This window comes from Crinia signifera, chromosome 8, assembly GCF_055691185.1.
Source record: "Crinia signifera chromosome 8, ASM5569118v1, whole genome shotgun sequence".
Lineage (NCBI taxonomy): Eukaryota > Metazoa > Chordata > Amphibia > Anura > Myobatrachidae > Crinia > Crinia signifera.
The window spans coordinates 150,410,698-150,430,697 of record NC_139224.1 but is presented as its reverse complement, the minus strand read 5'-3'; the positions used below and the strand labels follow the sequence as shown (position 1 = coordinate 150,430,697).

General features: G+C 46.9%; 1 protein-coding gene across 1 annotated transcript in view; it reads left to right on the top strand.

The window, feature by feature from the left end:
- The first annotated feature begins 4,839 nt into the window (after positions 1–4,839).
- The window catches only part of FAF1 (Fas associated factor 1), a 299,655-nt gene continuing 284,494 nt past the window's right edge, over positions 4,840–20,000 (top strand). The window contains exon 1 of the mRNA XM_083157375.1: positions 4,840–5,114. Within this exon, the coding sequence (XP_083013501.1) occupies positions 5,070–5,114 (45 nt within the window). The 5' untranslated portion in view covers positions 4,840–5,069. The remainder of the gene's footprint in view (positions 5,115–20,000) is intronic.

Here is a 20,000-nt window from a genome sequence, read left to right as displayed (position 1 = left end):
ACCCGTCCGTGCAAGCTGGCGTACGCTCAGATCTCCGCAAGAAGTCGGTGGGAAGACGGACGAAAGACGTCCGTAAACGGCGCCGTACGCTCAGTTGTACGCCAGTTGTCGGAGTGCAAGGGCTGGGCCGTCCGCGTACGTTGCCGTACGCTCATTTGTACGCCACTCCCCTTCTACGGTATTTCTGCCCGTACGTAAGCGGCTGATTTGTGGGTGGACCTAACCCTAACGGCCGCGTACGGCTAGCGTACGTTAATAGCGAACGTACGCACGTTTGGCCGCTCCGATCAGAATAACCTCCCCAGTGTAGAACACCATATTGTGACTCTGTAATATCAGTGGGCGAGAGAGAGGTTGCGAAGTGCCGAAGCTGAATTAATGGGAAGAAACTGTTTATAGGAAAACCATATTGTTCCTGAAGTCATTTAATTGAGATGAGAGAGCCTCCCGGATCAAATACCTGAGACATCAGTTGAAGACCTTTAGTTTTTAAGCGATTGAACACTGGGCTCGCAACTCCAGGCTTGACTAAGGGAATTCCGCATATTGGGACCATTCAGATTTTATGGGCTCAGAGCCCAATGCTTTGTTAATGTACTACCAGGCCTCATATGTGTCTTTAAAGAGGAAGTTTAAACAAATATTCTTGGGGATGTGTTTCCTAGGGGTGTGGAGTAGGGTGCCCGGGTTGTAAGGGAAGAAGGTTGCACAATCCAATTCATAACTAGAGAAGGTATTATCTTCCAACAGCCATCCCATAGCATATCTTGAAAGAAGGGAGCGGGAATACTGTTGCAGGTCAGGGAATCCTAGGTCTCCTCTGGATTTGGGTAATTTTAATGTGGCCATGGATATTTTGGTTATTTTTGATTTCCATAAGAATTTCGAGCAGGCTATATATATAGAGAGGATATATCAGTGCGAGTCAATACAAAAGGCAACATTTGTAATATGTAGGTCAGCCTAGGGAGTAGTACCGTTTTTATCACTTCCGCTCTGCCCAGCAATGAGAGAGGGAAATCTTTCCAATTATCTAGTGATTTAATTAGTTTTTAGATTGCTGGTGTAAAATTAATTTTCTATATATTAATCGGGGTGTTTCGGAATTTGTATTCCTAAGTATTTGAATGGGTGAGTTTGAATCTTTATAGAGTTAAGAGCATTGTCAATTTTTATTTTTATTATTTTTTAAGGTCTCCTTTGATGGATACTCTGTTGAAGCATGCAATGGACATATTCAATATTTGTCTACATTTTGTTTATCCTGATACTACTTCTGTATGTGTTTAGTTAAGTAGGTCCAATATACTAGATTAATGTGGGAGAGCTGGGCCACCATGCTTAAGGCCATTATATATTTTGCCCTGTTCATCTTGAGGGTTAGGTATGGTTAGTTATATAGGATAGTTTGTAGGATAGGGGAGTATTTTGTTAAGGGATCCAAGTATGCCTGAGTTGAGGGTAGGTTATAAAAGGTGAGGGGCAACAGGGTAGGTTTACTGTTGGGGATGTCTATGTTTATCTTTGTTTTACCATTTTGCTTTATTTTATTTGGAGTGTCCTATGTGTGTCCCAGTACACTTAATAATTTATCTTCTGTTGCAGGTTGCTCTAGTTAAGTCCGAATGGCGCCTTTGGGTGGCTGAAGCAGCTCCTATTCTAGCCCCTTCCCGACATTGCCTTTTTTGTTAATTTTTTTTTTTTTTCCTCCTTGCGTTCAAATAAGCTTAACTTTTTTAATTTTCCAGCTATATAGACACATGAGGGCTTTTTTTTTGCGGGACAAGTTGTACTTTGTAATGGTACCATTTACTATACCGTATAATATTCTGGGGAATCAGGAAATAATTCAATGTGGGGTAAAAAAAAAAAAAAACGCCATTCCACAATTTTGCGCTGGTTACGCTTTTTTTGGAGTTCATAGTTCGTTTAAAATGATGGGTTATCTTTATTCTATGGGTCGTTATGATTCTGGTGATACCAAACTTATATAGTTTTCGTTATGTTTTACCACTAAAAAAAAAAATAGCAACTTTTACGGTTTTTCTAATTTGCGTCGCGTCGCCATGTTCTGCGGCTTATAACTTTTTTATTTTTCCACCTACGGACCTGGGTGAGGGCTCATTTTTTGCGGGCTGAAGTGTACTTTTTAATTAATACCATTATGGGATATGGGCGACTTTCTGATCTCTTTTAGTTATTTTTTTTTGGGTACGCGATGCGACCAAAAAACGTAGTTTTGGCGTTTGGAATTATTTTCCGTTTACGCCTTTAACCGTGCGGGATAACTAATGTTATATTTTAATAGATCGGACTTTTAGGAACGCGGCGATACCAAATATGTTTATTTTTTTTATTTTTTATTTATTTTTATTTGTGAAATGGGGAAAGGGGGGTGATTTGAACTTTTAATATTTTTTTATTTTTTTTTTATTTTTAAACTTATTTATTTTATTTTTTTTACTTTTACTACAAGGCCCCCTAGTGTACTTGACCACTAGGGGGCGCGATCGCCTGTACTAGGTTCAGCCATAGAGCTCTATGGCTGAACATAGTGATTTTCAGCACTTTCTATTACATCCTGCCTCAGGCAGGATGTAATAGGAATACTGACACGGCCAGCACAGGGGTCTACATTAGACCCCTGGCTACCATGGCAACCGATCGGCACCCTCCGATCTCGCCGCGGGGGGCCCCGATCGGCGCCGGAGGGGGGCGCCCCCCCTCCGATCAGCTATTTAAGCACTGCGGGCGCTTTGCCCGCGGTGCTTAAAGGGTTAAACGGCCACGATCGGCGAACTCGCCGCTCGTGGCCGTGAGAGCAGGTGCCTGGCTGTAATATACAGCCATTACCTGCTCTCTTTCAAGCCAGCTCACTCCGTGAGCTGGCTTGATTCCCCCGCAACCGACACATGACGTATATATACGTCATGTGTCGGGAAGGGGATAGAAAGCAATAATCCTCGATACAGGGAGACTAATTAACATAATCACTATGGCTGTATTTCTATTATCCTTCTATACTGTATGCAGTGTTTTATGTGGCGTTGACCTGATGTATGTCATAGCCGTCATGATATCCTTCAGCATGTTTCAAGTTTTTGTTTATTTTGCTAAGTTTTCAAATGTATCAAAAACTCAATAAAAATTATAGAACTTAAAAAAAAAAAAAACTGTCTCAGAACACTATATATGCGGACATCTCTATTGTGGCGAGCAAACCGAGGTACAGATTCTAATGCTCTGAACCATTTCAGGTATGCTAACCTGGGGTCCAGTGTTCTGTACTTGTCTTAAATATAATAAAGTACTTCCTCATGTTTGCGATCACCGCTACACCAATTATGTTAGCTGCTACTTAACCCAGGGTTGCCTACCTGACCCTCTCCTTCAGGGAGAAAATGCTCTGTTCCTGGACTTTCCTGGTAATGTGTGATTACAGTTACCTGTGGGGAGCTACTTAATTGATAAGAAAGGTGTTTCACCACAGGTGATGGCAATCCTACATCACCAGGGAAGTCCAGGAACAGCGCGGGGGGGGGGCGCTGTGCATGTGGGGGCGCCGGGGGCTGCGGTGCTATAGTTAAACCCCCCCTCAATCCCCCGCAGACTTACCTATCGCACTGGTCCCGGTGGCTCCGTTCTTCTGCTGAAGACCACCACAAAATGGCCGCCCCCATATAGCACACAGTTCTCTGAAACTGTCTGCTGTATGGGGGCGGCCATTTTCTGGTGGTCCTCAGCAGAAGAACGGAGCCGCCGGGACCAGTGCGATAGGTAAGGCTGTGGGGGATTGAGGGTGGGTTTGCATGGGCGGCGGGGTAGGGGTGCTCGGCGGGGTAGGGGTGCTCGGCGGGGCGGCGCCCAAAACGTAGCTACGCCACTGATGAAAACCTTTATTATGAATTTCACCCCCCCTATGGAATAAAAATTAAAATAAAAAATAATTTAAAACATACCCAAACATTAACATCGACTCATTAAACATAACGTATGGTAACTAGCTGGATGCCTTCTTACGCCAATTCCTCTCGCGCTGTTCAGCATATTATCTTACACATTGCTGCCTTACTGCACGTCCGCCCGGCCTTCAAATGCTAGGCACTCTACTCGCTTAGCTAATGTCCTCCTATGTATAGTACGGGGAATCCATCCATTTCGACCAAATTTTATCAAATTTAGCACTGGCTTGCCTACTCATATAAACATATCGCTCATGGGCAATGGTGGAGTTTACAAGAGCACGGAAGGCAGAGAATTCAGGGCCGCTGGTGGCCATCCATGAGCGGGCAATAATGACCTTGGCCAAAGCACATACATTTATAACATACAGTAGTTCCGCTCGAAGCAGAGCCCCTTCCTCGGCAGCTCCCAACACACACAACTTTGGTGTTAATAATACGGAGGCAATGCCCGTTGAGACTAAAGCTTGATGCACCCTAAGCCAAAATTCCCCAACCAGCGGGCATTCCCATAACAGATGCCAGAAAGTACCCACCCCGGACAACTCCATCCTGGTTTTAATCAGTCACATAACCTGTGTAATAAATATGTGTACAGAATTAAAGGGATGAGGTGGTAACCCTAGAAAGTACCCATGATAATAATAATGATGATGATACTGACAGGCAGCAATGTCAGCCTTCCCCCTGTAGCTGGTCACCAGCCTCTGCCCATAAGAAGCCCCGAGGTCACCAGAACCACGCAGCAAGCAGAGGCTGCTAGGACCCACTGGCTACCAGCAGCCATCTTTGGTATAATATTTATCTCCCTTGTTGCCATGGCGACCGGAGGAGCTGTCACGTGACGCCGGCGGCCGCAAAGCGCCCGTCCTTGCGACTCCGGTGACGAGCAAAATGTGCGACAGCGCCGTGCAGCGGCAGCGGGGGGAGAGAGCAGCAGCAGCAGCAGAGAGCAGCAGTACCTGGCAGCGGGGACATAAACAACAGAGCAGCCGCTGTATCTAGACGCAGCACCCGAGGACACAGGTGGAGGACATGCCCCGGGGCCCGGACTGGAGCTCATGATCTGCTAGACAGGCTCCCATAGCTGACACTCACCGGGGAGACATGGCCTCCAACACAGACCGAGAGATGATCTTGGCCGACTTCCAGGTGAGGGCACCGGGCATCGCATCTCCCACGTCATATACACTGTCCCGATGTTAGGGGTTATTTACACACACAGGGCTCCCAACTCTCGCTAACCACTGTGAGCTGCTGATACTACTAACGTCTGTACTTTTACTCTACTACTGTTATTAGCAGTCACCCCCTCCCTGTGCTCTAGTAGCACTCACCCCCCCCCCTGTGCTCTAGTAGCACTCACCCCCCCTGTGCTCTAGTAGCACTCACCCCCCCTGTGCTCTAGTAGCACTCACCCCCCCCTGAGCTCTAGTAGCACTCACCCCCCCCTGAGCTCTAGTAGCACTCACCCCCCCCTGAGCTCTAGTAGCACTCACCCCCCCCTGTGCTCTAGTAGCACTTACCCCCCCCTGTGCTCTAGTAGCACTCACCCCCCCCTGTGCTCTAGTAGCACTCACCCCCCCCTGTGCTCTAGTAGCACTCACCCCCCCCTGTGCTCTAGTAGCACTCACCCCCCCCTGTGCTCTAGTAGCACTCACCCCCCCCTGTGCTCTAGTAGCACTCACCCCCCCCTGTGCTCTAGTAGCACTCACCCCCCTGTGCTCTAGTAGCACTCACCCCCCCCTGTGCTCTAGTAGCACTCACCCCCCCCTGTGCTCTAGTAGCACTCACCCCCCCTGTGCTCTAGTAGCACTCACCCCCCCCTGTGCTCTAGTAGCACTCACCCCCCCTGTGCTCTAGTAGCACTCACCCCCCCTGTGCTCTAGTAGCACTCACCCCCCCTGTGCTCTAGTAGCACTCACCCCCCCTGTGCTCTAGTAGCACTCACCCCCCCTGTGCTCTAGTAGCACTCACCCCCCCTGTGCTCTAGTAGCACTCACCCCCCCCTGTGCTCTAGTAGCACTCACCCCCCCCTGTGCTCTAGTAGCACTCACCCCCCCCCTTTGCTCTAGTAGCACTCACCCCCCCCTTTGCCCTAGCAGCAGTCACCCGCCCCCCCCCCACCTGTGCCCTAGCAGCAGTCACCCGCCCCCCCCCACCTGTGCCCTAGCAGCAGTCACCCGCCCCCCCCCACCTGTGCCCTAGCAGCAGTCACCCGCCCCCCCCCACCTGTGCCCTAGCAGCAGTCACCCGCCCCCCCCCACCTGTGCCCTAGCAGCAGTCACCCGCCCCCCCCACCTGTGCCCTAGCAGCAGTCACTCGCCCCCCCCCACCTGTGCCCTAGCAGCAGTCACCCGCCCCCCCCACCTGTGCCCTAGCAGCAGTCACCCGCCCCTCCCCACCTGTGCCCTAGCAGCAGTCACCCGCCCCCCCACCTGTGCCCTAGCAGCAGTCACCCGCCCCCCCCCCAACCTGTGCCCTAGCAGCAGTCACCCGCCCCCCCACCTGTGCCCTAGCAGCGCCCCCCCCCACCTGTGCCCTAGCAGCACTCACCCGCCCCCTCCACCTGTGCCCTAGCAGCACTCACCCGCCCCCCCACCTGTGCCCTAGCAGCAGTCACCCGCCCCCCCCACCTGTGCCCTAGCAGCAGTCACCCGCTGCCCCCCCACCTGTGTCCTAGCAGCAGTCACCCGCCCCCCCACCTGTGCCCTAGCAGCAGTCACCCGCCCACCTGGGTTTCAGTGATAGAATAGCTCTGTCTATGGTTTTGGACAAGTGGTTAGGTTATATATTTTTGCAATTTACATAGTTTCATTATGAACTGCATCTGTGTTTTATTTTCTGTTTTCATGATAGCTTTTAGACTGTTCATTGAGTTTGAAAATTAATACTTTTAAAATGCCAGATGAGGAAATAGCTTCTTTGTGACTTTTGTATTTGGATCCTACTTATCAGCTGTTTGACGCTGTAATCATGTAGAAATGTAATGCAGATATTGATTACATCCCAGTAAGGGATCACAAAGCAGTACAATGTATGGGGATGTTGCCTAAAGGTGCACATGCGATTTGATTACTTTTCATGTGATTTTCTGTGCTAAATCACATGAAAAGCATCTAAGTCACATGTGACTGACAGGTCCGATGCTTGGTCCTGTATGCATTGCATCAGAGCATGCAAGTCTCACCGGCTGCAGGAGAGATTTGTCGGATGGCAGGCAAGCCTGGCTGAGATTGCATGCTATATATTTTATACAAAAAGACCGCATATCAGTGCTCGAAGTGTAAATTTTGAAGAGGGGGGTTGGAAAAGAGAAGGCTAGGCGCGCATGCTCTGAAAAAGGTGGTGTGGCCACTCGAAAGTGGGCGTGTCCTTAAGTGTAGTGTGCTACGCCATATACCTTTTTATACACGTTATGCACCACAATAGTAGGATCCCTTATACTATCTACTACTAGTGCCCCTTACACATTATGCCACCCAGAATGAGCACAAAATTCACATTCTGCGACATGGAATGATGCAAAATTCCAATGGAATGAGACAATGTTCACATTATGCCAGGGATATTGACAGCAGGGACATAGTGACAGAGAGAGAGCGGGGGGGGGGACGACGACGACACACGTGTCCAATTGCGCATCCTATGTGAAAAGCAGCTCTATTGATAAAAATAATATGTTCGAAAATTTCTAGAGCGCTATGCATGGATGTTAAGGACAAGGAAATGAGATGGATTGGTTGATCATCTGCGCTCCTACATTGTACAGGCAGCAGCTTATTATATATATAAATTTTAAAAGTAGAAAAAGAGCGCTAGTTTTAGGGTTGAAGAGAAACAGAACGGTAAAGGAAGAGAAGTGAAATCGTGATAAAAGTTGAAATAAAATATAAAAAATAAATATCTTACCTTGACTCTTATAAGTGTCCCGGGCTGCTGGCGAAGCTCTGGCTGGCACAAGGAGTGCAGTTCTGGTAGACAGCAAGGAACTTGCAGGGGCGGCTATGATGAATGAAAAGCCGCTAATTTTCACTCAAGCTGCCGGGCACTGCGGCCATTTCTCCGGCAGGGAGCTTGCAAGGACGGCTATGATTTGCAGAAAGCCACTGATCTTCACTCCAGCTGGCGGGCACTGCTGCTTCTTCTGTGGTGTTAATTGGCAGCATCCCTTTAGCACTTCTTAGCAGGTGTCATGGGCAAGTTGGTAGTAGATAGTGGGTGCTCCCAAAAGTTATCAATGCATTTCATGCATTCACTGCACTTTATCAAGAATATAAAGTGTGCTGAACACATGAAACGCATTGATAACTTTTGGGAGCTGTGCATTCTGTGGTGCGGAGGAGGCTGTGATCTGGACAGGGAGAGGGACGACAGCAGGGAGAGGGACTGCATGGACAGGGAGGAGAGCCGGGCCACTCCACCCAACATGGGCATGTGGTGGGAGATGTACACTTGATACCCCCTCTGGTGCGGGTGCCTTCCAGTGGCAGTAACATGATGGCCACATTTAGTGGGCTGTATGAAATGGTGCCTCAGTGGTGACGTTGTTTTGTGAAGGACTGTGATGCAGCAACTGTTCTAAAGTGGGAGCTGCAGCTCCTGACCACGGAGCTGTGTCGGATGACCTAGGCACCAGGAGGGAGGTACGGCAGGGAGAGCCCACCTGATGGGGATACAGCTGCTAGCGGGAGGAGAACCAGGCCACACCACATTGGCTCCTGGCGGGTACTACAGCGGTGGCGGGCCACCCATCAGGGATCCAGCTGTGGGCTGTAAGAGCAAGAAGAGCTGGATAACCCTACGTGGGTGGCAGCAGGAGGAGCGAGGGCAGTGGTGGCAGCACCAATGCCAATAGGGGAGTGGACCAGCAGCATTCATCATTGTGAATGCGGCAGACTGGTCACTTCCTCATCTCCTGCTGCATGGGCCAAGGCTGCCTTTTAAAAGTAAATAAAAAAAGTGGATTAATTAGAATGCCGCATACCGGTCCACTTCGACCACTGCTGTATATATCCTGCCGCCTGGGAAGGTCCTGGGGGGCTCAAGACGAGATCGTGGGTGACTAATCCACTCAGAGAAGTTGCCTAATCTAAGGGAAAGCTCAATGAGGACAGAAGCCCATAGACCAGAAGGGCTCCTCTGCCAGAATAGAATCTGTAAACCTTTGCTGCTACTGTCAGTGGTGAAAGAGTTTTTTTGAGCCGCTGGGGCAAATGGTAAACAGCCAGAAAACTCTTTTGGAAATGGGAACATTTGAGTTTGGTGTATTTATCACTACACAGAAAACTATGCTCCTTGGGGAGGCGAGGGAGGGGGGGGGATGCTGCTGTGCACAATGGATTGATGGGTTCACTGCAGTGACCAGCTGTACTCGTATTCATATTGGCCAATCATGATCGTGCAATGTCGCAGGTTTTCTTATAATACTGCTGAATGTAATGCTCCGTTCTTGCCAATGTTGGGAGAATGAAAGATCCTCCAATAGAAGCCCTACACAAATACTGAGGTCATAACACACTGTAATAGCTGGTTTGTAGAATACGGCATCCTGGGTTATTTGTAACTTGTATAGTCCTGTACAGGAGTTACAACTCTATTGCATTGCTTATTCTATTCCATGTATCTCTGCAAACAAAAAACAAGAGCAATCTGAGTAATGTTAGACAGCGGACGGTATTCAATTGTTTTTCACCAGCATTTCAGCTCACTGGATTGCGTGGCTAAACCAGACCATAATGAGCGTGATATGTGCAGTAATATAAGCAATTGAATATCACCCTACGATCTCCTGTCGTTTTGACTAGAGATTGGGTGCAGTATAACAATTGCATACCATCCTTTGTGTTTTATGTTTGTACTGTGAAAGACAGTGATCTATAACGCTGTATAGATCAATGCAGATGGGGCTAGAAGGTTGACACAAGCATTAGGCTGACAGTCAAAAGGTCGGTACCATCCATTCCAACGTGGTGGGAGAATATAATAGTGTGCTGAGCACAGCGCGGGAAGGCGACCACAGCGAGCCACGTGAGGGGACGTTGTACACTTAGATGCTGTCTATGTTGACATTTGGGACAAAAATGTGAAAAACTAATGTCGGTTTTTTGTCTATCGACCTTCCCATTGTTTACCTAATGCTTGCGGCGATCTTCCGACCACGTTGGCCTATTTCAGGTGTCGACCTTAGCCCTGTCGATCTTCAGCGGTTGGCTCAATTGGGTATATTCAATGTGGGGGGGGCGAGCGGCGCTGATTACTCGCCGTCAGAGTATTCATTGCCCCCCCCACTCCCTAAGGCAAGGTGGAATCAGCGAGTGCGGCCGTCTAAATGAGGATGCTCACCGCTATCTGCAGCGGGCTCCCTGCATATATAGAGATCTGAAATGACAAACTGCAGATGAGTGCACGCAAAAAGCGTAATAATTAGGATGACTGCGCCCCTTTAGGTGAGCTGAGAGCTGGTCTCTTGTATAAACACCATTTATGGTGGCCTCTTCCAGACAGGTCTGATGAGCGAGTCTGGATTGCTAGAATCTGCAAAGTCCACTTACTAGACTCTCTCTCTTTAAGATGTTACATTTAATTTATTTATACTAGAGCTTTGAATCGGGATTACTTTATCCGCTGAACAATACATAATAAAGCTGTTTCAATTAAATGTACAGTAGGTGATCTGACTTTCAGATACTGGTGAGCAAAAAAATATGTAATGGCAAGTTAGGAAAGTCTGATTCGCTCCAAAGGCATTTTAAAATGAAAAGAATTGAGCTTACCATATATAGTAAATAGGTAAAATTCCATAATGTTCCTCCGCAGTATTAAAGTTCCATGAATTACACCGCTGTCCAAAAATCCAATCAGCCGTGGACAAATGAGTGCCGCTTTGGGTCAAAAAGCTTAAGTGGCAAAGCATGATCTGTCTGTGTGTCTTCTGTGTGTGGATCATAAGTCTACACAAGGAAAAGGTGGAAAAAGGTCCACATGAGGTATTTTGGATGCAGTATTAGTGTATTGCGTCCCCTCGCACAGCTTGCTGCACTCGCCATGCTTCAGGCTTTACTAGTCTATTCTCCCTCTATGCCCACTGGGATGGCTAAGTATGAACATATGTCATGTAATATGCCAATTACGCCCTGCACTCAAAATTTCACATTGCCGGTGCTTCAACCTTGATCGCAAGAAGATTTGTTCCTGAGTTCAACCCCAGGTGCCTGCGTCTGAACGGGTGCGACCTGAGTATTTCTACCCAGGTTACTCTCACACCTGCTGATTGGCTATGTATCAAGGTAGTGTCTACAGTGACATGCAGGGTAGATACTGGTTTCAGACATGAGTTCAGTATGAAAGGGATTGACCTGGGAATTACCTATAGCCTACAGTGTGAAATGGGTACAAAGATAAAAAGTGGGAGCCGGATGACCTCTGACAATCGGCATTCTGTATACTGACGTCAGAGTCCTGACTGTTAAATGCCGAACACTCGAGAACCCAAATTACAGGGGCTATTCTCCATTGTGGGGGTCCACGACCCTCATAGAAGGGTAATAGAACCTGTGGCGAGGGGCTACCTGTTGGAGTATGGATTCTGTTGACGGTCTGTTGGGCCGATATACAACCCCTTGTTAACACCGGGGGGGGGGGGGGGGGGGGGAGCCTGATTTCTGTCTAAATGTGGTCGAAATTAGTACCTCAGTCAATTTGATGTAATCACCTGGACTCAAGCTGGATGTACTTAACTTTAATGTCATATGACTGTGCGAATATTGCATTGTTAAGATCCTCAGGTAGTAGTAATTCACTTGTGTGAGGTGGCCAGGAAACCATGTACCGCTAAGCTGGGGACACACTATATAAAATGAAAGATTTCGCTGCTTCTGACAGGTCGGAACGACTAACTCTTGATATCGGCAATTCTATACGCACAATGTCACAGATGTGCGGTTCCACGCCTTGCCAGTGTCGCCTTCCATTATCTGTACATGCTAGTGTACAACTAGTTGGCTGGTTGCATAAAAAAACTGGTAGTGTATGGGGAAAAGTCGCTAACTAAAAACTCAAACTATCCATAAATGGTGATTAGGAAAAAATTTAAATATTGGTTGAATCCATATTTATTTATTTTTCCTGTGTTTTTTTTTTTTTTTTTTTTGATGGCTATTGATTGTCATTTACTCCCATACATTACCAGATTTTAGGGTGTTATTCAGACCTGATTGCACAGGTGCAGGCTAGGCAATTTATGGATAGACTGCACATGCATACAGATCATAGCGCGCATGGGCAAGGCTGTCTTGCATTAAAATCCAGCTTCCTTCCTTTTTTTTTTTTCCGCCGGCCATATGGAAGTTAGACAGGAAGCCGGCATTTGGGGGTGGTAACTAGTCGTTTTCTGTGATTGTCAGGAAAAACACAGGCGGGCCCAGGTGTTTGAGGGGAAGTTGTGTGATGTCCGCTCTGGCCTGATCTGATTTTTGTTTCTATCGCAGCCACCGATTAAGTCCTGGGCTATGCACAGACTGCACACACTAGAACAATCATTGCTGATGATTGTCGCTGATCCAGCTACTCTTTGCGATCTGTGCTAAGCAATTAACAGCATTGCACAGGGTGGGATTTCACGCTGGTGGGGCAGTGGCTATTTAGCAGGGGTGCCACACCTTGCCAGTTTTTCGGTGCCCTGCCAAAACAACCCTAGCCCGTCGGTCCCCGCTGTGAGCTTCTGCATGCCCCCAAAGCAGACCTCGGCGGGCCCGCCCACATTAGTGATGTCCCGCTGCATACGAAGTGCCACATTTACTCACGGTGCGTGCTTTCCTGGGATGTTGGAGGGAACACTAGATCACGTCTGCATAACCCCCTTAGTTTCAGCCACTTGGATAGCTGGACAGATAATCCTGAGGTGTATGGCCAGTTTTAGTGTATGTTGCTGATGAAGCAAGTTTTGCTGCCTTGGCCACCAGTGCTTCTGCCGGTTGCGTCCCGAGATCCGTTCTTCCTTTTGAGGTCCCTGAGGTCTTGTCTTGCAGCCACTAATAGAGTTTAGAGGATGAACTTGTCACTAACTTTGAGGGTAATATCCTTAACAATAATCTACTTTCTTTGTGATTACTGCCTTCTACTATAAAATCGCAGCCCTATAAACAGAAATGTTTCAGTGCACCAGTAATCAGATGCAAAGCATCCACCACAGTGATTCACATTTAAAAACCCATTGATCTGCAAAACCTGAAGTACTGCTTGTTAAATTGCGCATAATAATAAATATCCTAATCGCAATACTTGTATAGATAAGCGGAATGATGTATCTAATAATCCATGAAGGAGATTTTGATCAAAATGGAACATACCTTTTCTGCAAATGCTTATGAAATTGCAGTGCCCAGTTATCGTAATGCTCCCTATGGGAAAAGGCCATTGTTTTTCTTCTCTTCCCAGTAATACAATAGATATGGTGGGGCGTAGGGCCTGATTGTCCAAACAGGTTCCATTTGAGGGCTTCTCTGATTGGACATTTAGCTCAGCAGCTTACTTATGTTAGGAGAGATGTCCTGCTCTTTGCCGCCTGCGTATAAGGGGTAGAGCACCCCTTCCCAGCCTCTGTCCTGAAGGCGAACACTTGACTTTAGTGATATTCATACTTGTGCACAGGTGGTTAAATCAAAATAACTGCGGTTTTAATTAAGTCATATGTGCTTAAGCATTGATATCACTAAAACGTAGGCTGGTAGGCTGCCTTGAGGATTGAGGTTGTGAATGTTTGGTTTGTGACCCAGCCCATTTAACTTTGTCCATATAACCCTTTTATATGTGTGAAGGTAGGGGCTGCCTCGTGCTTCAAATGCATGTTATACACACTACTGTGCTTTGTAACCCCACCCCCTTCCTGGGGGTTATGGGTCATTGGGTCGACCACTGAAGGTCAATACATGCATTATATTGACATGGGGAAGGTTGAAAGATGAACATGGTTTTTTGCCCCCAATGTCAACATGGATGCCGTATCGGTGCACCGCTTCCCCTCACATGGCTCGCTGCGCCAGCCTTGCTTCGAGCTCAGTGCCTCGCTATGCTCGACACACTATTATATTCTCCCTATTCACCCTAGTGAAAAACCCATGTTGAACTTTTGACTGTTGAACTAAAGGTGCCCATACACTAGTAAGATTTATCTTCAGATCTGGCTGGTTGGAACAAAAACATGGTTATGGATGAGTGACAATTTGTTAGTTTCCAGCATATCCAAGCAAATGGTCAACTGTCATTTGCTCTCATCCATAACCAGGTTTTTGTTCCAACCAGCCAGATCTGAAGATAAATCTGCGTGTGTATGGCCACCTTAAGACTTGTGTCAACCTTTTGGCCCTGTCAACCTGAGGCATGTTGACCTTTTTGTAGTGTTAATTCTAGCACTCGTCATCTTTGAAAACCCATGCAGTTCCTCTTCCCTGCCTGAGGTGTTGCTGTCTGCTGTAGTGCTTCTAGCACAGTGTGGTCTGTATATCAGCACTGATATGCAATCCAGACCTGTGCTAGAAACACCACAGCAGACAGCGACACCCCAGGCAGTGAAGAGAAAGTGCATGGGTTTTCAAAGATGGCGAGTGCTAGAATGAACACTACTTTTGTCTGTGTTGAACGAAGGCCTATCGACCTTAGTGGTGATGACCTAACGACCGTTTCGCCTTTCTGTTATGAATGATCATATACAGTACTGCTCTATATATGTGGGAGGATGTGTAAGCCCCCCTTCCTCCCTCTTTCCTGGTACAGAATGTCATATACAGTACTGCTCTATATATGTGGGAGCATAGGGGATTCTAATGCATGTTACACACTACTGTGCTATAATACCCTCTCCCTTGTACAGAATGTCATATACAGTACCGCTCTATATATGTGGGAGCATAGGGGATTCTAATGCATGTTACACACTACTGTGATGTAATCCCCTCTCCCTTGTACAGAATGGTCATATACAGTACCGCTCTATATTGTATATGTGGGAGGATAGGGGATTCTAATGCATGTTACACACTACTGTGCTATAATCCCCTCTCCCTTGTACAGAATGGTCATATACAGTACCGCTCTATATTGTATATGTGGGAGGATAGGGGATTCTAATGCATGTTTCACACTACTGTGCTGTAATACCCTCTACCTTGTACAGAATGGTCATATACAGTACCCCTCTATATATGTGGGCGCATAGGGGCTTCTAATGCATGTTACACACTAGTGTGCTGTAATCCCCTCTCCCTTGTACAGAATGGTCATATACAGTACCGCTCTATATATGTGGGAGCATAGGGGATTCTAATGCATGTTACACACTACTGTGCTGTAATACCCTCTCCCTTGTACAGAATGGTCATATACAGTACCGCTCTATATATTGGGAGGATAGGGGATTCTAATGCATGTCACACACTACTGTGCTGTAATCCCCTCTCTCCTGTACAGAATGGTCATATACAGTACCGCTCTATATATGTGGGAGCATAGGGGCTTCTAATGCATGTTACAGACTAGTGTGCTGTAATCCCCCCTTCCCTGTACAGAATGGTCATATACAGTACCGCTCTATATGTAAACAGATGTACACGGCACACCCCTGTATTGCGTGGCTCTCTCACCAGTGTGTATGAGCATTTAACCCTTTTTGATAAACATGAATTTTAGTTTACAAACAGAACACAGGTGTGGTTGTCATTAATGCTAGTACCCCTACAGTCCCATAGCATCCACAGGTTGCTGCCAGACCGTACTGAACTGTATGTGCTATGCATTTGTGTTCCTGTTCTCATTATAGCTGTATTGCACACAGGGAGAGGTGACTGGGCTGTGCTGTCTGCCATGCCAGGCCATTGCTCTGACTCAGCTGCCTTTCCCATGAGTAAGCAGAAACCAGCAGTTTTGTGGCTGTTTCATGAAATCTGCAGCCGCTCCCCTTTCCTTTGTTCGTCTTGGTTTATAGCGATTTGTGTGGGGACGCTGCAGTCACTCTTACAATCATTGTCCTGCTTTCACAGACTCCATAGTAATAGTGGATGTTCAGCAACCATGGTGACTAGTAGCTCTCACAGCAAGTCCTGTCTTTTGGGGCTGATTTACGTACGTCTAATTTTGTACATCTGTCTGACTCCAGCATAGAACTTCTGTAGCACCTGCCTTTGTAGCGAAATACTGCTGTAATGTGATGCACTTAGACTGCAGTGCTAATGGGCGAGGTACATTGCGCTTAGGCCTGATTCAGACCTATTCGCTAGATTGCGTATGTTTGCAGCCTAGCAAACGGGGAAATGCTGCCCAACAAAACAACTGCCGCCCCCCCTGCTACATAAATCCCCGCATTTGCATGCGAGTGGGTGTGTATACTTAAACATTCCCCTCACATGAGGCCGCACAAGTGAAAAATCATTCGATGGTCGTCTACCATCAAATGATTTTTTATTTCCGATGGAGATGGCCGAATTCGGGGCGGGCATTGAAGTCATGTGATGTCAGCTGCCCATCCCTCTCAGGCATTGACACGGAATGTCCATCATTTTTTGGGAACGCTCATAAGACGCTGGGTGTTCCCCAGACCCCTTCCCTCCCTCAACAAAGCAAACACCTCGGTGATGTAATGTTCACTGAAGGTATTGACATGGGTTCTGCACGTGCGCAAATTTGTGCATGTTCAGACCCCCGCTATCTGAAATGATCGGGTCTGAATCAGGCCCTTTGTCTGTTGGGGTACCAAGCTTTAAAGTGCTACTATGCATAAAATGGTGAATGTATAATTAGAGCATACAATTTTTAGTACCTGTAGTGGTTATAAAGTGATCATTTTGGACCTGGCGTCATGCTAGATCCTGTTCTGTCCATGTCCTTCTGTAACCCTAGATGGGCTGTGCTATGTGCTATTATATACGGCCCGTTTCCCAGATTGCACATTGCTGCTTGGCCATGTTTTAATGGGGTTGACGACCGCATCCTGCTATGTAGATGGCATCTGTCCAGTCTAAAGGTGCCCACACACGGTAAGATTTTATGAACAATCCAAACTCTTACCAATTTTCCTTGAAATCCAGAACAAAAATATCATGCCCGCACACAGAACGATTGTGTAAATGATCAGATAGTGGATGGGTAATTTTAGCAACTGCAAATCCACATTGACACAGGATGTTGTGTGCCAAATCGTGCACAACGGATCGTTCTCTTTCCGCCATTTCAATGGATCAGCGAGCTAGATGACCCAGCAGGTGCGCGCAATGGATCGTTATCATGCGGACACTTGGAAAGTTTTTAAACTTGGTCAAAAATGGACGTAGCGCTTTAAGTATCTAACCGTGTGTGGGCACCTTAAGATGTGTGATATAACTGGCAGCAATGTCGGTTTTTTTGTTTTGCTTCTCTTTTCTTGGAGTATCTGGGGATCTTGACCACTTATGCCAGCGGTTCCCAAACTGTGTGCCGTGGCACCCTGCCCCTCGGGCCGCCCTGGGACACTTGCCAGTTCACATTTTCCTGGTCTCCACACAGAATCACGAGTGCAGTAATTAGCCCCACCTGTGGATCTTTTAAAATGTGTCAGTGAATGAGTGCACCTGCCGGGTGACCTAGAAAATGTGAACTGTTTGGGGGGGGTCCTGAGGACCGAGGTTGAGAACCACTGCATTAGATTGTGAGTGATTCCGTGTGGTTTTCCCCTCATGTGCACGGCTGTTAAAAGCATTCACAGCCGTGCACATGGGTATGATCTCACTCAGGGGGTCTGGCAAAGGGCAGGCTTGCATCAAATGCCTTGCATACTGCTCATACAGTTATTCTCCAACTAATTGTAGGTTTCTAAAAATAGGGATCATATCAATGCTGCTTCCCACAAGTGGTTAACTTATTTCTCTTCTGTCCCTTCTCTTTTTTGACCTATCTTGCACGGCATCCCAGTGGTGTACCTTTGAACCTAAGTTACTGTCCCTGCAATGCCATTTTCTGACAACAGGGACAAAAACTAGGGACATTTGAGGACTACATGCCTAATTGCACTCAAACACTTACTTCCTTCAATACTTCACTACCAGGGTGTTATCGCTCACCCGTTGTCCACTACAGGTATCACTGTACACAACGGGCAGCAGCATACACCAGGAACTATAGTGACTGGTATCTTACCTATCAATACTAACTATTGGTTCTCTCATTCCCAGAGGCCCAAATTGTGACGCTGCACTGTTCCATATACAACAAGGTCGATTTGGTTACACCTGGCAACAGCAGAAACCTTCTTGTCTCTCTACTCCTATACTTGTGACGCTCTTGGGGTCCGCTCAACTACGCATTCACTGAATACCCTGACATGCGTAGGCAGCAGCCACTCCCTGAGCAAATACCCATCCCAAGTATTTCATTTACTTCTTAAATATCTTCCACCTTACCACCATAATTCTTAAGCAGCTACAATGCATTGATTGGATGTCACTGCATACAATGTCAAAATAGATCACTTTTAAGCAATTTGAGGCTAGTTGTCTGTATTACCAGTGGAGACTATATATTCTTACCCGAAAAGGTTTAATTAAGTCATATCTCTCCATAAACTTTGACTTCCAGACAACAGGGAAAGCTTATATTTCACAGCTTTCTCACCAGTAAATATCTCCCACATTAATTCTGTTACAAGTGGGAACACAATGTGTGTTTAATGTTGTTTTGTCTCTGTCCTATGTCACTTAGGTCTGCCTTAATAGACCCATTTTACTAATAATAAAATACAGTTTAAACAGAGTTATAACACTGTACTAGAAGGCTGTGCCCCACCCAGGAGATTTCTTCATATCCTATCTTGGATATTTTTGTTTGAATCGACTTACCTTACTCCCAGGGAGCACCTCCTCAACCATACACCGAATTATTCATTTATTGTGTTGTATGGAGCATGCCTTCACCATCCACAACAAATTAATCCTGTGCCCCAGGCCTACTTCCCATCCCCCTTTTTTCCCCCCAATTATTAAAAGGGCAGGCTTTACCTGCTCACTGGGCTCCAAAAAACGCAGCTCAGTGAGCCGGTCTGAATCGGGACTGGTGGCTGCCCATCATGACTCTTACCACTTAAGTGAATCTAAGGATGACGTATATGTCCTGAAATAAGTTATTTATTATGGTATGGGTCATAGGGTCGACAAGAGAAAGATTTATTTCTTTATTTATTAACAGTTTCTTATATAGCGCACACATATTCCGCAGCGCTTTACAGAGAATAGTTGCTCATTCACATCAGTCCCTGCCCCAGTGGAGCTGACAATCTATATTCCCTACCACATATACATACGCACACAGACATTCTAGGGTTAATTTTTGTTAGAAGCCAATTGGCCGGCCAGTATATTTTTGGATTGTGGGAGGAAACCAGAGTACCCGGAGGAAACCCACGCAAACACGGGGAGAATATACAAACTCTGCACAGTTAGGGTCATGGTGGGTATTAAACACATGACCTCAGTGCTGTGAGGCAGTAATGCTAACCACTACACCATCCGTGCTGCCCTGAGCCTGGCTAGACGTTAATTAACCCTGAAAGGGTTAATGTTCACATAAAATTAGTGCGATCTAGTTTTTTTTTTTTTTAAATATGTTTATTGGATTTTCACTTTCCAGTATCACAATATTCAACATACAACTAAAGGCCCATACACACTGAGCGACTTTGAGCTGAAAGCCGCTCAAAACAGCAAGTGGCTTTCAGCTCAAAGCCGCCCAGTGTGTGTGTGGCCCAGCGGTGAGCGCTGCTGCGCACTCTCGCAACATCGCTGGGAAAGCCGCTCATCTGCTGGTATTACCAGCAGATTAGTGGCTATGAGGATGGCTTTGCATAGCGCTGCACTAGGCAAAGCCGTCCTCCCCCTGGCGCCGGGAAGGGGGAAGGGGGAAAGGGTCTCATTGTATATGTACGGAGCGGCTTTTCCCCCAGCGATGATAGTCATCTTCGCTATCCATACACGCTGGGCATAGTAGCCCAGTGTGTATGGACCTTAACTATAACAGCAA